This window comes from Pseudocercospora fijiensis (assembly GCF_000340215.1).
Source record: "Pseudocercospora fijiensis CIRAD86 unplaced genomic scaffold MYCFIscaffold_3, whole genome shotgun sequence".
In the NCBI taxonomy this organism is placed as follows: domain Eukaryota; kingdom Fungi; phylum Ascomycota; class Dothideomycetes; order Mycosphaerellales; family Mycosphaerellaceae; genus Pseudocercospora; species Pseudocercospora fijiensis.
In genome coordinates this window covers 4197413-4214116 of record NW_006921534.1, presented here as the reverse complement: position 1 = coordinate 4214116, position 16704 = coordinate 4197413, and the positions used below count along the sequence as shown (strand labels likewise).

Sequence of the window (16704 nt, the reverse complement as noted above, 5' to 3'; positions counted from 1 at the left end):
CTAGCAGGAATGGTGGGGACAGTCCCGCAGAAACCCAAAAGAATGGGACGCTAAAATCCGGAGACATTCAACGCCATCTGTGTAAGTCTCTACCAATAAGCTCTGGACCCTGCATGAGCCGATGGCCAAGGTTCGGTCGATTGGCGCCAAGCATTCTGGCTTTCACGTGCTATGATGCGGGAGTCGCAACGTGTAACGTGTTCGCGACACGCCAGCATCAGCATCAGCATCACCGCCACACCCATCGAACCCTGCTTCCGGACGATAGACCATGTTTGATTGCGCTTGTCCAACGCCGAGCACGATACTGAGGTCGTCTGGTCCGAACAAATCCTGAATCGGGCTGTCATGCGAAGCGTCGATCGCTAAAAGCAGGCAGAAAAGCAAGCTGCAGGTCGCGCAGAGCTCTCTGGTTGCTGGCGGGCTGGCTGCTGCTGGACTGCTGTGTCCTTGCGCTTGCTCTTGTTCGCACGCGACCTCTCGCCATACTTCTACGACTCGCTTCACTCTGCCCTGCCCTGCCGCTGCCTCCATCTCTCCCTCTGCCTCTTGACCGCCTCTCACCACAACAGAGAACGGCCCGTCCCTTCTGGACGTTGTGGTCCTTGTGGAGAGTCTCGCCGGGTGGAACCTTCTCACAACACGCCCAGCCAGGCGCTACTGTCACCGCTCGGAGCCTAATTTGTCAACCAGAATCCTTTCCACTTCCGCCGAACACCACCCTCCTTCCTCCCTCCACCGCCTCGACCACCGGACTGGTGGGAGGAGAGCCACTTTATACATTCCTCCGGCGCCGCGCATGAAACCCTCGAGTCGACTCAACTCGACGCCCGACAGCCTTCGCGCCTTCGAACCCTACGTGCGGCTTAAGCGATGATACTCCGCTTTCTCGGGAGCACTTTGTTCCTGTTCTCCATCGTCTTCACCATTCCACTCGCTTTCGATGTCGGTGGTCGCACGTGCGGCCTGGCCTTCAGTCTGAGCCTGGCAAGCTACTACTTCTTCTTATCATGTCTGCGAATTGCTACGCCAGAACGATCGACATGGAGGAGGGCTGCAGTCAACACCATCTCAGGCTTACAGACGCTGGTGATACCTTTCTTGCTGATCTGGAGCTTGAACAAATTCAGCGTGGACGCTGGGGACGACGCGAGCTGGGTGAGCCGCGCATTCTACAACGCAACCAAGCCATTGCACCAAAATGCTAGCTTCAAGGACTGGGTCTTTGGGAAGGAAGGGCTGCTGGAGCATGCATTGATCGGAGGATGGGACAAGGTGCTGAGATATTCGACGCCCGTCTTCCAGCTTACAGAAGGCTTCTGCAGCTTGCTGGTCATTCAAGCTGCTGGCCAGGTGACGAGATACCTGGTAAACAACGGCGATGGGGGAGATACCTGGATGTTAGGTCTGCTCGTGCCCTCCGGCAGCATCATTGCCAGTTCCATCTACTTCATCTACCGCATGTCAACTTTCCCAGGACTGGACAGCCAGGACGCTATCCTGATCGGAATCGCCATTGCCAGTGCATTCTTTCTCTGTGCTTGGGGCATCGGATCTGGACGGGGCAACATTGTCGAGAGCAGTCTGCTGTTTGCATACATCACTCTCTGTATCTACCAAATCTTTACCGATTACCAACCCAGCCATCCCTTGCCAGAGACGCCTGCAGCATCCGAAGCTGGAGAATTTCCACCTCTGCCACCAATCCTCATGGCCAGCTATTCGACCATCACACAAGCGCTCTCGTCTCTTCCAAACACCATTCACTCGGCCTTTGGATTCATGATGGCTGCCATTCAGACGGTCACGCCTTCGGTCATCATCTCACTGATATACCGCTTGCTGGTCCTTTACGCAGCAGCACGAATCATCCCAGCTGTCCGAGAGTCTGGGGCACGAGCACTTGCCGAAGATCCTTCATTCGAGGAGTCATCCGAAGGTGTGCAGACCTTGATGGGTTTCTTGACCTATTTCAGCCCTAGCATCTTGATCGCGGTTTACACAAGTTTACTCATGCAGCACTTTTCGAGCGCTGCAGCCGATCATCCAGGCGAATGGTGGACTAGCCAAGGTGGCGAAGGTGGTGGAAATATTTCACGCTGGGCCAATCTCGCTGGAGTCATGGCATTATATGCTGTGGAGCTGTATCTCGGCAAAGACCACGATGATGGACTGACAAGTCACTGGAAGCTGGATTGAGGGACAGCACTATGGAACCGTGTGCATTTTGACTCGGAATGAGAATCTCCAATGTCCAGACAGGGCGGCGGCGGCGGCAAATTGTGTGTCGGTTCTCCCAGAGGTCTGTATCGGCGGCCACGATCCCGAGGTCTATGCAGATTCAGAAGCCAAGGCGGACGCGGTGGCTTCTCCTGATCGCTCGTCCGATGGTCGTTTGCGGCGAAGGAGAGAATATTGGATGATTATGTCAATCCGAGCATTGCTTGGTGTGCTACATCAACACACTTGCATCCTGGCCTTCCTATACGGGAGCATGCCACCGGCAGAATTTCTACAGCATCGCGGAGAGGGAGATGCTGTTATATCTCATTTGTGACGTTGACGAAAGGGGAGAAGGAGCGCGAAGGCGAAGGCGGAAAGAGCGGCGGGTCGGAGGAAGGCAGACTGACGAACAGATACCCCAAGCACAGCATTTCAGCATTTGCGGTGCAAACGCCAGGCTAATGTTGAATGCAACACGGCGAGTACAATTGTGGTTAAGAAATTTGATTATCTTTCCAAACACACGATCACATGTGTACCTGTCGATCATGATGTCACGTTGATGCGCAGAGACCAAGTAGAAATGCAAGGGCACACTGCACTTCTGCTCTTACATTGAAGACAGACATCCACGAATCCTCTTCACATAGCTTATCCCGACTACTCCTGTTTCGGATCAGCAGCAACTTCAATCACCAACCATGGCAGAAACACACCACTTCGATGTCAACAGGCTCTTCGGAGTGAAGGGCTATGTGTGCGTCGTAACAGGTGGCGGCACTGGCATTGGTTTGATGGCTACCCAAGCACTCGCTGCAAATGGAGCGAAAGTGTATATCACTGGACGTCGCGTCGAGGCCCTCGAGAATGCTGCCAGATCCCACGATCCCTCGCGCTCAGACGCCCAAAACGAAGCACAGGCCGCCGCAGTCAAGAACAGTGGAGGCCAGATCATCCCACTTGGACCTTGCGATGTAAGGAAGAAGAAAGATTTGGAAAATGTAGTGATAGAACTACGCAAGAAGGAGAAATACATCAATCTGCTTGTGTGCAACGCTGGCGTAGCAGGACCAAAGGCCGAGCCGACGGAGGAAGATGCTGAAGACATGAAGAAGAAGCTATGGGACAGCGAGAGTGTCGAGGAGTGGCAGCAGACGATGGAGACGGACGTGACGTCGGTCTACTTCACCACCGTGGCTTTCTTGCCCCTGCTTCAGGATGCGATTAACGCAGAGGACGGCACAGGCAGCGAGAGGTTTGCACCTAGTGTAATCACGATCTCATCCATGAGTGGGTTGATGCGCCATGCCCAAGGCCATTTTTCGTATAATGCTGCCAAAGGTGCAACAGTCCACCTAACGAAACTCATGTCTGCAGAGTTCCAGAAGCTTGGGGTGCGAGTCAACAGTATCGCACCCGGATATTTCCCTTCAGAGATGACAGCCAAGGAGTCGAATGAGAAGCAGAAATCTGAATTCCCACAGGAGAAGATTGAGAGCTCTGGTCATGTGCCACTTATGCGAGCTGGTAGAGACGAGGAGATTGGTATGGGTGTCTTGTTCTTCGCACGGAACCACTACGTCAATGGTGAGATCCTAGCGATAGACGGTGGAGTGCTCAATGTGGTAGGCGGGAGATGAACGGCTTCGGATAAGGAACGCACATAGCGAGGCGTGGGACGGGCTCAACCAAAAGGCATAATGTGACATAGCTACAAGATTAGAGTAGAAGCAGACTCTTGCACGAAATCAATGCCTTCAGATCTAGCCTGGCCTCTTTGGCCAAGCCAGTGACTCTTCAAATTCTGGTCGCTCAATTGATTGGCCGTCACATGAAACTTGTCTGCAGATTCGGCAGGCGCCTCCGCAGGCAAACGGTCGTGCATACGGGCAAACATCACTTCGACTGACCCACACAGCACTATCACTTGGAAACATCGACTTCGCCATCACCATGGCTGATCAGGCTCCGCAAGAAGACGCTGGCCACAATATGGCGATCCAGCCAAGCCAACCACCTCAGCATGTCTCGCGATTGAAAGAATTTACCAGGCGCGCATGGATGAAGCTGTTCCCGGTTAAGAAAACGAAGGCCGCGGCGCCAGCGCACTCCAACCCTCTCTATTCGACGACGAGAGCGACAGACGCCGTGAGCCCGTCAGATACGAGACCGCTTCCAGCAGACGAGTCCCCTAGCGACACCATTGCAGTCGATACTCCATGCGCCACGCCTAGTCTCGCCAACAGACGATCTCGATTAACGCCTCCGCGCCTTCGGCTAGGCTCTGAGATCGCTGAAGATGACTCGCTACATCCGCTGACAGTCGAGTCCATTAACATTGCCCGCCGACCGCAGCTCTTGCCACAGGCTTCGTCATTTTATGATGAAAACGTGGGCTTGAGATCTCCGGTTGACGACTCCCCTCCACCACGGTTAGGAAATCTAGATGTATGGAGCTCTCCATACACGGCGGCAAAGTCAGACGAAGTTACCTACTTTCCAACTAGCTTGATTGCTAGTCGAGATGGTCACGAGATGCACTCTGCAAACCTACTGGGACCGATCTTCAGTCGTTGCCCTGATTCCGATACCCTCTCACCATCACGAGACGATTCTGAGGAGGAAGCTTCATTCTCGCACCTTCTTGAAGCTACTCAAGTGCGGCGGAAGACCTTTCGCTCCAGTCAACTTGCCACTAGGGTATTCGGCATTGCTGAACTGTGCGAGGCCATCTTGCTTGCAGCATATAATGGTCGTGTACTACCACAAGGCAAGCCCACGCGCTGGCTTTACACTGTGAAGGGGGTAAACAAGAGCGTCGCAGCCACCATCACAGGCTCACCCAAGCTGAAACAGTTAATGTGGCTTGCGCGTACGGACGGAGACTCAGGAAGAGACTGGGACCTGGAAAACCAGCCGTTAGGCTGGCTCCTCAAGAGTGCAGGCATCTGGGACGACATCACATGCACCGGACGGAGAGAGGGCAGACGATCCACTGGCTTTACGGCCGACTATACAATCCGGTTCCAGATCCGAGACTACCGCGTTCAGTTAATCCTGTCTCGGCTCAAGACTGTTGAAGCACTCGGAGCGCAATGCGCCCAGCCATCATGGAGAGCGATGCAGACCTGCAAATGGCACATCGCACCGACAATCCGCTTTGAGTTTCAATACGTCTCGGGCACGGCATACGATACTTTGGTTCCGCTACGGCGTCATGATCGCATCCATTGGCTTATGGATGATCGGAAGACGCTTGGTGATGTGTATGATGTCCTGAAGCAAGTGCTGCAAACGTATGACGACCATCGCGCTATGAGAGATGAGATCGAAACCATCCGTGCACGTGAGGACAAGCAAAGGGAAGACAGACTTCAGTCGGCGTTGAAGAGAATCTGTGGCAATCAGGGAGATTGATTCCGCAAGGTGGATGACCATGGGTCGTGGAACATCGATCTCCTTGTATTCACAAGACGGTCTCACTCTGCACTGAAAACGCGCCTCTCGTTCTACGCCGTGTATCTCGCCACAACCTGTCTTAACGTCCCTTGCTCCGGATGAAAGAGACGGCGCTTTCCTCCTTCGACTCTGCTCCACACGACACGACACTGATTGAACACCGAGAATAACTCACGACAGCTACACCTCCTTGAATCGAGTAACGAAAACATCAGACACACCGACAAAACTCATTCAAGACGACATAAGGGGCATTATACCAAGTTGGGATGTCATAGCACCATGGGAGGACCGGTCAGCTCTCAAAAACGATGGGAGAACATGGTTTAAACTTTCAATGGCGTTATGGGAGTTTGCTTCCAAATTACAATTTCTGGGTTCGAGTACTGAGAGCTGCTGCGGCCGGGAAAATTCAGAAATACACCTGATTCAGTCCCCATAGCACAACCAAAACAAGGACAAATCTCCTCTTCAAGCTTTTTCTCAAAGGCCGTATGGCCCACGATCTCAAAAACGTCAATGCACTCTTCTCCTGATACACCTCCTCTCCCTCATCTTCATCCTCCATCCCCCAATCCTTGACAAACCATTCCGCAATCTTTCCCGTAGCATTCCCAACCAGCGCAGCACAAACCAAAAGCAAAGGCGTCAACACTGTCAAGTCTCTCCAGCGATCTCCGTAGAATGTCTCATCTCCATGAAAGAGTCCTGTCCTCAACACTGCGCCTTGATCAGCGCCGAGCCAGATATGGAAGTGTAGAACGTAAATTTCTCCCGAGTAATTTCCTACCCAGGCAAAGAATTTCGAATGGTAGTTTCGAAGGGTTGGATGTGCGTTACGGAGGATTGCGAAGCAGATGATTGGTATCCAATTCGTATAGGCTTGTTGTGCGGAGAAGGCGGATTTGGTGAGTGTGAAGCCCCAGCGCCAGAATGCGAGGAGACCGATCAGGGCGGTGATAACGGCGGCTCTTTTAATTAGGGTCCAGTGTTGGAGTACGGCCTTGTCGAGTTTGGTGAAGTTCTGTCTTGTGCTCGGAATTTTCTCGTTGGCCGTTGCCAACAAAGATTTGTGGCCACCATGGTGAGATTTGATGAGATCTGTGAGCCAAAGATACACGGGAGCAACAGCCATGCCGACGAAGACGATGTAGCGATCGTTATTGAAGCGCTTGTCGAAGAAGCTGACGGGGAAGTAGCCTTTGGTCATGGCCGTGAAGAATGCGAGCAGTGCTTCGCGGAGCCCGTCCGCGTACAGGACCTTGTTCAACAAGAATGCCGCAGCCGCGATTTTGGCGAGCAGGAATATTGTGTTCGAATTATGGTGACGGCCAACGGCGAGTGTAGCGTATACGATCAAGAACCAGATTGTGCAGAGCGGAATATAGTAATAGGTAACCCAACTCGTTCGCATAGTGTATACCAAGGTGATGGCTAGCAAATTCAGACGAATTATGATGTTGACAAATCGTCGTAGGGAATAGTCTTTCTTTTGCAGAAAGAAGACTGTGTGTCCGAAACCAGTGAGGAAGAGGTATGAGGAGACGCAGAGGCGGAGGAAGTGCCAGACAGGTAGAGCGGCGACCTGCATGCTGTCAAAACCTCGAAATGCAGACAGCGAAGCATCATGCTTTGAATGATGATGAAGTAACTTACCTGTCCATAGTGATAAAATATGATTACAAGCTGCATCCAGCCCTTCCACTCGCTACTCTGCTCGCGAGGCAGGAAATTGTTGTTTGCACACTGCGACTTGCCTGTCGAGCCCCGACGGATGGTTGCAATACCAGCAATGAGCGAGATCAGAAACAGCATTCCGCCATTTTCATACCTGAATGCATCTTTGCGGACATGACCAAATACGTGGCTCCGATCAGCAATGAAGACGAGCAAGATTGCAATGCTAAATGATGCGAATGCGTATAGAATAGGCCGAACATTGCTTGGGAGTAGTTTCGTGCGAATATGCAGGACGGCCAGAGCAGGCAGAAACATGCCAAGAGAGATGATGGCGACAAGTTGAATCCCATTGGACCTTCGCCAATTAGCACAACATGTGGCCACATTGTTAGCATGGCCCTTTCCAACGATTATAGCATTGCACCGAAGGTTGAGAAGCAGATCCGCGCGAGTGCGGAAGACTTCCTCTTTGACCAAGAGCGAGCCCGGCTCGAGATAATCGCCAGGCCCAGAGGTCATATGTGTGAAAGCCGATATGAGATGAAAGGGCGTGTCAATAGATGCTTCAAGCAACTTTTGATTCAGCTCGCGGAAAGGCTTCGAGCGCTCGGCGTCGAATGATTCCTCGGCAGGCGCAAAGAGAAGCAGGTCGCCTGGTCCATGCTGGTAATCCAGATCTGATCCAAGCTCGGTATACGGTCTGCGCGAATGCGCTGAGGAGGCGATTGAATGCACACGATCCAGGTATGCCTGCGAAGAAGCGGATTCGCTCGCGCTGTTCGCAGCACCGATGGTCAGCAGCATCGGACTCTCCGGCGTCTGATCTCGAAATGCTTCGACGGCATCCATGAGCAGGCTCCCATTGAGATGAGGGTCGTACAAGAAGGACAGAGAGACGGTCCCAGATTCATGATGCAAGTCTCGCTCTCGCGGCGCAGGAATCTGCTTATTCTTCGAAGTGGTCATCCGTTGCGTAAAATGGTAATATATGCCTTGAAGTTGCAGGTCCCCAGCAAATACGATGTTTCGCTTCCGGTCCTGAGTGCAAGTCTGCAGTGATCGACTCCTAATATCCGGCACGATCTTAGCATACAGTCCTTGATCATGACTGGGCAAAACCCACCCATATTGAACTGCACCGCAGCCAGAGGGCAGCCATTCACCAGCAAGCCAATGGCCTGTTCTGATCAGAGACTGGCACCCATACGGATCATTATCTGCAGAAGACTCTAATTAGCCTCGTCTGTCTGGACTTGCTTCATGACACTGATAGATCGCTCACCCAAAATGTAATGCTGCAATGCCAAGAGGACTACTATGGTGACGACGAAGAGCTCCCTGAACATCATCCTGGGCAGTATCGGTGAGACGTCAGGGCACAAAAGCGATGGCAACTGCGGCAAGAGCGTACACAATGCCCGAACATGTCAAAATGATGAAGAAGAGCCTTCTGAATCTGGTAAGAGCAAAATGTCTAGAGGTTCTCTAGTGGGTGGCGATGAAAATGAGTAGTTTGTGATGCGACTCGGGTTTGGTTATGCTAGGGGGTTTTAACTTGTTCTTAATATTAAATACTACAATCTACGAATCTACGAGAAATTATAGGTAGAGGTAATTGTATTAGTAATGTTTTGCCTAGTAGTCTATAGAAAGACTAAATAAAAAGTCCTAAAGCTTTTACTTTTAAATAGATAAAACTTAAATATACTATAGAATCTACTACTAGGGTAAATCTATTACTAGAAGTCTAGAAATAAAGGCGAATATAAATCTTATATAGTACTATTATTACTAGGCTACCTAGTAATATTACTAGTATAGTTACTATATATTCTTTAGTTCTATCTATTAAAATTTAAGTAGTTTATCTACCTAAAATCCCTATAAGTTAGTAGTAGTAGAGTATAGGATATAGGATATATTATAGTATTATATAACGCCTAAGAGAGCCTATTTTATTTATCTAGCTAATATTTAAGCTAATCGGATGCTTTCGCCTACTATATACTATAAATAACTTATTAGTCGACGACTTTCGTCCTATTTAATTTAGATAGCGTAACCTTAAATAGATATCGCCCTTCTAGCTCTATATATAAAAGATATAGATATAAATACTTACTATAACTTATAGATTCGAATAATACTAATTTTGTTTATATATTATAACTATATAATTATATAGAGATAGGCGGTTTCTCTATCTAAAGCTTTAGTAGGGCTAAAGATTACGCCTAGAGATCTAGATCGAAAGCGACGATATAGAAGCGTAACGAGTATAATAGCTAGTAGCTTGTAATTTCTAAGATAACTAGTTAACTACTCTATTAAATATATTATTAGCTTTTATCGAATAGAACCGCTATATCTACCTCTATTTAGGCGCTTCGTAGTTAAATTCGTATGTGTGCTACTCGTAACTTCTATTTCTATACTATACTATATTAGGTTTAGCGCTATTCGAGATCTTATTCTAGCGAAGCCCTTAAACGTCTCTAGTTACTACCGAGGAGTAGCTAAGTCGCCCTTTAGTCGCGATTAAAAGGCTCGATTATTTTAAAGCTATAGTATAGTAGCTAGCTGAAATTAGCCGCAAGTAATAAGCTTATAGATTGTAATGTCCGCTAAAGGACGGAAACTAATACTACTACTACTACTTATAGTAATAGTATAGGCTACCGAGGGTAATATAACCTATAGCAATATAGGCAGCTATATTTAGCAAGATAGGATAACGAGACTATCGCTTAGGCTAATAACTAGAGCCCTATAACATAGGCATTATAGAAGTGTAATATAAATAATATACTATACGAGGTTAATAATCTGTCTACTCTATAGAAGGAGGCCTCTTATATAGGCTTAAAACTAGCCTATAGGTGTAGGGCCGGTTACTAGCTAATATCCCTCCCTTTCTTCGTATCTAACTAGATACGCTTTACATTGCGCGCTTAAAACAAATATATATGCATCCTTAGCGCTCTTAGCTAAGGCTATTTTTAGAACTCCGCAATAACACCCCTAGGGTAGTATTTATCCTAGATACTATAATTATGCAAAAACAACTTCCTAAGCAATACTATATAGACTTACTATTGCTTTAACGCGCCGTAATCCTTACTAGCAATAACCTTATCTACTAGTCGGCTCTCGAAATCTCCTCTATATACGTTAAAGCTGTTAGTACCGAAGTACTGTCCCTTATAGAGAGCTTAATTAACGAGGAGGTTAGCAGCCTTTTCCGTCGCAGCATTCTCCTAATCGTATAGATATTCCTTAAGTCCTTCGTTATTAAGCTAGAGGATCTATTTAACTTCGTTCTAAATAACGTAACTTAACTAAGGAATCCTACTAACTAGGGCGTTAGAGATATAGCCGAGGCCTTCGACTAAGATAGCCGTAGGGAAAGCGAATAGTACGAAGGAGTTAGAGGCTAGGAGGGCGGTTAGATTGCAGTGCGCTTTAGCAACCTAAGAGACTATTAAGTTCTTGTAGCCCTTAACCTTAGTGCCGTTAATAACGCGAGAGTAGCCTAGGTTAATTAATATACGGTTGCTCTTAGTCTTTAGATTACTATATAGCAGGTATAGCATCTAAACAGAGACCTCGCACTCCTTTAGAGGGTTAAGGATCTACTCCGCTTTACGCCCCTTACTATTAGGCTAACTATCGAATATATAGTCGAGGTCGTCGTCGGTAAGGTACTTATTAGTAAGCTTACCGATCTTGCTTAGTAGGACTAGGCTACGAGCCTTAAGCTTCTTAACCTAGTTCGCAAAGACCTTAGGCTAATATATGCCTTCGACAATAGTAGAGTAGCTAGTCTTATCCTTAGATATAAGGCAGACCTTAATACGTAGGTAACTAGCACCCTCGCTAGCTATAAGCTTAACTATATCTTGTCCGAGACGAGTAGACTCCTTAGAAGGACAGTTTTTATAAGTACCGCTAACCTTAAAGAACTTAGTAGGCTTAGAGACGGAGATAAGCTCGTATATATAATTAGGTCGAAGGGCGACAGCTAAGAGCTATAGGGCAGGGTACTAGCGGACGATTTAGTTGCTTATACTATAAGTTTAAAGGACATTGCGGCCTTCTTACTTAGACTTAGGCATTGTACGTATATGCTAAAGGTACATTTTAAACTCCTCCTATATTAGATCGATAAGGAAAGGAAGATATACTCTACGAGGCTCTTATAACTAACTAAAGACTTAAGGGAAGATAGTATTACTAGTCTAGCGAAAGCGGTCGAAGGAGGTGCCTTAGCTAAGGATGCCGGTAACGAACTTACTCTAGCGATCTGTTAGCGTAAGGGCGCGAGTAATAGTACTAGTAGGGTTAAACGCATAGAGTCCTAGAGATATCGGGGCGGCAATAGGGCGTCTAGGAAACTAGTTAGTATAGGCCTAATTAGCCTTAAGGGCAGCGAAGGCATCTTAATTAGCGACATTACGTCTAATCTTTAATAGGCGGCTAATAAGGATACTCGTCTTAGTACTAGTATAGAGACTATACGCCTTAGCGGCCTTCTTAATATAGCTAGCATATATAGTAAACAGATCTTCGCCTAGCTTACTAAGATCGTTATACTACTAATAGATAGATAGGGCGATAGATGCTTTGCCTATATCGGCCTTATAAACTATATCGATCTCGGTAATAAGATGTATAATAGAGTTACCCTTATAGGAACTATAGATGTTCTTAGTTAATAGCATCGGCGAGAGGCCTCTATACCTACGCTTACTAAAGGAACCTTCGGAGGAAATACTGTCTTCTAGTAGCGCATCTAGTATATTAATATCCGAGTTACTATAGTTAGTACTAGAAGGTGCAGTAGACTTCTTAGCGGCCTTCTAGAATGCCTAGCGAGCCTACAATGCCTTCTAACGCGCTACTTCTGCCTTAGCGCGCTTATTTTAAACTTCTTAAAAGACCTTATAGTTGCGGGTCGAGCGGCGATCTTATGCCTATATCTCTATAGCGAGCGCTAGACTAGCAGCCGTATTAGCTTCTATCTTAAGGCGAAGGACCTTACGTTCGAGAACATCTACGATAGGAGCCTCTTAATCCTTAATAATAAAGCCTGCACTATTAATATAATAGCCCTTCTCTTTTAGTAGATCTTTAGTAGACTAGGCGTTAAGATCTACCTCGGCAATAGCGTCCTTATGCCGCTTCTAGTAGGCTGTCGTAAAGTCGTTAAGTACGAAGGTTAAGTTAACTAATTACTTACCGTGCTTCTTACTAGTAGTAGAGACTCGATAGATTATAGTACGGGAAAGGTGCTCTACTCCCTTACGACGGACCGGATGCTTATTAACAAACGACGCAACCTGCTTAGTACGCTCTTATCTATCGTAGGCGAAGTTAATAAGGCTCTTTAGGAGACTACTCGGACCTCCCTACTACTCGAAGGCTTAATTAAGGTTCGTAAAGCGTATACGAATCGTAGTGCCCGCCGTTTCGAGGCTATAAACGATAGGAAAGGCTTAATAAAGCTCTATATCCTAAAGAACGTCTCGCTTAAAGATACGCTTACTAATGTCCTAGCGTAAGTTGTTTATGCTATATAATACTAAGATAGTAGCCTTCTTAATGTTTCGATCGATAACGCGTAGTAAGGTATAAGCGGTTTTAATCTTCTTTTAGGGGTCGTCGATAGCGGTAACGATCTAGAAACAGTACTCGAGGCTAGTTATAGCAACTAAGGCGCTATCGGAGGGGGCTTCGATCGGGACTAGTACGCCTAGGTTTAGGGCTAGTAGGTTGCTACTGCTGCTAGCGCCTAGCGGATTTAGGGCGCTAGAAGATATCTTAGTCGACCGGACTAGAAAGGAGTTAGTAACGAGTTTACAAAAACGTTCGTAGCTTGTTAATAATAATTAAAGGGTTTAGATAGAAGAAGGGGGAGGGGGTAGGCGGTAGTAAGTTAGTTAGTATTTAGATAGAAGAAAGAGCTTAGAAAGCTCGCCTTAAATAGGGTATAAAGGTAGCGTAGTCTATGTGTTCCGGTAAAGTAAACGGATAACGACTATATATAGACCCTAAAAAGTAAAGCTATATACGAGACTCTTTTATTAGTAGGGTAGGCTAAAGTTTAATAATCGATCTAGCTAATTACTAGTAGCGACTACGCGCCTTTATTAACCTCTAGCTTTCGTAGATTCTCGCGTACTCGAAATGTAACTAGTTAGTTCGAGCACCTAGTAGTAATCTATAGTAGTAAGGCTAGCGGGACTAATAATACCCCCGGGGTAGTATTAGCTTTTCTCTAGAGATACTCGGTAACTAGGAGCAAATCGCCTAGGCCTAGTATAGCTTATATTAGCCTATAGCACTGTCGTTATAGATACAGCATTACCTTTTATAGTAGTAGGCATATAAACGTAGCCCGTACGTTCTTCTTTCTTCTAGATACTAAGCTTAGCGGCCTAAGGTCCCTATTCTTAGAGGCTATAGGCCTAGGTTGCTACGTCTATCTAAGAGCTAGGAAGGGAGAGGGATCCTCCCTTTCTTAGTGTCCTACGTAGCTAATGCTATTTAGGGTAGGAACAATCTTCTCTAGCGGAGTATCTTATTATCGTTGCTACCTAAGGGCAGTTGCTAGAGACTAGGAAACTAGAGGGAAGTAGTCCTAGAAGGGCGGGAGGTTAGGTTCGGCTAGCTTCCGAATGCTACCCCTAGGGTGTTATTCGGAAGTTATCTCTCGTATAGTTCTTTCTAAGGAAAAATAAAAAGAGTAAAGCTATAGCAACATTAATCGAAGGCAAAAGACAAAAGAGCAAAACAATAGATAAGGTAAAAGCAAAGGAGGGCAATAACTAAGAGCATTAACATCTATAGGAGTAGGTAGTAAGGACTAAAGCTAAAGGGCAGCGCTTAGCGCGGAGAATAGTTAATAGGCAAGGAAAAGCAACGTAGCGGGAAGGATAAGCAATTATTTAGTCTCGGGGTCGTCTAGCTATAACTCTAGGCGGTCTTTATCGCTAGACTAGTTAGGTTCCTCGGAGTTAGAGTTAGATAGCTAGAAGTCTAGTTTACTATTAGAATCGGAATTAATATCGGAAACGCTCTATATATAGTTAACTCGTATATAACCCTCCCTTTGTTCTTAAGTTATTCCTAATAGCTTACTAAGACGAATCTAGGGATAGGCATAGTCCTTAGGCAGAACAGGATCTATAATAGCGGTAGGATCCTCCTCCCGATAGGCATCTAAGGATAGTAGAGGGTCTATAGAGGCACTAACTTCCTCCTTAGTCGGCGGAGGGCGGGCAGGTTCTCGTAACTTAACGATCTTCTTTAGATTAGCCCGAGGGTAAGTGTACTTTAAGGTAGCACTATCTAGCTCCTAAAGAAGGTATATAGAACCCGAGTAAAGGACCTCCTTTACTCTATAAGGACCCTTCTACTTAAAGGCTAGCTTATAGGAGTAACTATACTCTAGTTCGGACCGGTATAGAAGGACTATATCGCTAACCTTTAGAGGTTCCTAATTAATAGCATTATAGTTATTAAAATACTGCTTAGCCTCTTCCCGAAGCCGACGTTGTCGAGCAAGACCCTCTTAAGAAGTCGTAGTTATATCCTTAAGAGCCTTAGCCCGTAGGGCAAGAAGATCTGCCCTAGTACGAATAGACCCCTAATCGTAAACGCCGTACGTACGATAGGACAATTTAATAGGAAGAACGGCGTCTCTCCTAATTATAAGTTCCGCTAGTATAAGTCTAGTCGTATCGATAATAGTAGTTTAGTCCGCCTAGAGAAGGGCTAGGACGCGGGTAGAAATAGGAACTAATCTGTCGCTACTATTAGTTATCTTAGATAGGGCATTAATTAACGACCGATAGCCGCGCTTAATAATAGCATTCGACTAGGGATAGTATAGGGAGATACGAACGTTCTTCGCCCTATACGAAATAAGTAGCGCTTAAACCTTCTTAGCTATATTATTCGTAGCGTTGTCTAAGATAACCTCGTAAGGTGTTCCCTAGCGGCAAAACAGATCCTTAAATAGGAAGGTAGCTATATTACGGGCATTAATAGCACCGCAACCCTTATAGAAATAATAGGCCTCCGGCTATCGAGAAAGACTCTCTCGAATAATATATAGGCTATTATTACGGCTAAGATAGACTCTATCGCTATACTACCGCTCCCTAACTAACTAGGTAGTAGGGATATATAGCTCTCCTAGACGTCGGTAGCTGTTCCTAAAGTTGCACTTAGGACAGCTCTTATAGTAGCGGGAGATATTAGCCTATACGCCGTTCTACTAGTAGCGTCGACGAAGGATATCGAAGGTGCCCTCCGCCGCCCGGTAGCCGAGCTTATCGTAAATAGAACGAAGGATTTCTTATCGGGCTGCTAGATCGTTAATAATACGCTAGAGCGGTATATTAACTATAGCCTATCGCTAAAGGATACGATCCTTAATAAGGAACCTTCGAGAATAGCGAATAATACGATAGTATTAACTCTTTAATAGACCGGGAGCTTTCTTCGTATAGGTAAGAAAGTAGGCGATATTATAGAAGTCGTCGGAGTAGACCCTATTAAGGATATTATCCCTACCTAGTTCGCCTACCTTAGTATCGTCCTAGTTCTCGCTATTAGTAGTAGGGTCTTCGTTAGGCTAGTTACTAGGTTAGTCGTCGGCGGTAGACCTAGTAATTACCGGTATAGCGTTAATATAGAAGGTAGTAAAGAAGGTGCGGTTAATAACTGCGTCGACATCCTCTTCTTCTATTATCTCGGCGATATCCTCTTTTATAGTAGGCCTTCTAGAAAGGCTATCCGGTCTAGTATACTTCTTGCTAGGAATATAGAAGACGTCGAAATTAAATAAATAGATCTAGGCAATCTACTAAGCTATCGTAGAGTTAGGCAGGTCGGAGGCTATATAGTTAAGTTAATAGACTAGCGTCTAAGCGTCGACTTCTAGGCGAAAGAATACTCTAAAAAGCTAAGATCGGAACTTCTTAAGAGCCTTATAGATACTAAGGCACTCTTGCTTGCTAGTATCGTATTAGGCCTCGATAGGTTTCTATAGGCCGGACTCGTACCGGATAGGGTAACGTAAGGAGGGCTCCTTACGATTATACTATATTAGTATCTCGCCGTAGCCTTCCCCGCTCGAGTCGATAGTAATAATTAGTAGACCTACGCCTTCCGAGTAGTTAATAGAGGTAAGCGTAGGCGCGCTAATAAGTGCCTTAGTAACCTTATCCTTAGCGGCTTAGTAAACAGAGGTCTATTTAAACTTAGCGTCCTTCTTAAGCAAGGCGTATAGAGGCTTGTATACTAATATAAAGTTCTCGACCTAGATACGGAAGT

General features: G+C 46.5%; 5 protein-coding genes across 5 annotated transcripts; 3 read left to right on the top strand and 2 right to left on the bottom strand.

Annotated features, from left to right (window-relative positions):
• MYCFIDRAFT_207355 (uncharacterized protein) lies at positions 1-1466 on the bottom strand (the record flags this gene model as incomplete). Its single annotated transcript, XM_007927090.1, has 6 exons — positions 752-1466; positions 706-725; positions 668-677; positions 211-634; positions 73-169; positions 1-50 (listed from the first exon to the last, which is right to left on the bottom strand). The coding sequence occupies exons 1-6, from the start codon at positions 799-801 to the stop codon at positions 1-3; spliced, it is 651 nt and encodes a 216-aa protein (XP_007925281.1). The 5' UTR covers positions 802-1466.
• MYCFIDRAFT_203105 (uncharacterized protein) lies at positions 732-2742 on the top strand. Its single transcript, XM_007927089.1, has one exon. It carries the CDS (start codon positions 874-876, stop codon positions 2197-2199), a length of 1326 nt encoding a protein of 441 aa, XP_007925280.1. The 5' UTR covers positions 732-873; the 3' UTR covers positions 2200-2742.
• Positions 2743-2924: 182 nt separating this feature from the next.
• On the top strand, positions 2925-3863 carry MYCFIDRAFT_134936 (uncharacterized protein; the record flags this gene model as incomplete). Its single annotated transcript, XM_007927088.1, has 1 exon — positions 2925-3863. One exon carries the CDS (start codon positions 2925-2927, stop codon positions 3861-3863), a length of 939 nt encoding a protein of 312 aa, XP_007925279.1.
• A 1898-nt stretch (positions 3864-5761) lies between these two features.
• MYCFIDRAFT_173604 (uncharacterized protein) lies at positions 5762-8576 on the bottom strand (the record flags this gene model as incomplete). The annotated part of the gene is made up of 7 exons (XM_007927087.1): positions 5762-5814; positions 5858-5911; positions 5943-6078; positions 6107-7312; positions 7339-8400; positions 8443-8540; positions 8564-8576. 7 exons carry the CDS (start codon positions 8574-8576, stop codon positions 5762-5764), a joined length of 2622 nt encoding a protein of 873 aa, XP_007925278.1.
• Positions 8577-8622: 46 nt separating this feature from the next.
• On the top strand, positions 8623-8874 carry MYCFIDRAFT_173603 (uncharacterized protein; the record flags this gene model as incomplete). The annotated part of the gene is made up of 2 exons (XM_007927086.1): positions 8623-8651; positions 8673-8874. 2 exons carry the CDS (start codon positions 8623-8625, stop codon positions 8872-8874), a joined length of 231 nt encoding a protein of 76 aa, XP_007925277.1.
• Between the last annotated feature and the right edge of the window lie 7830 nt (positions 8875-16704).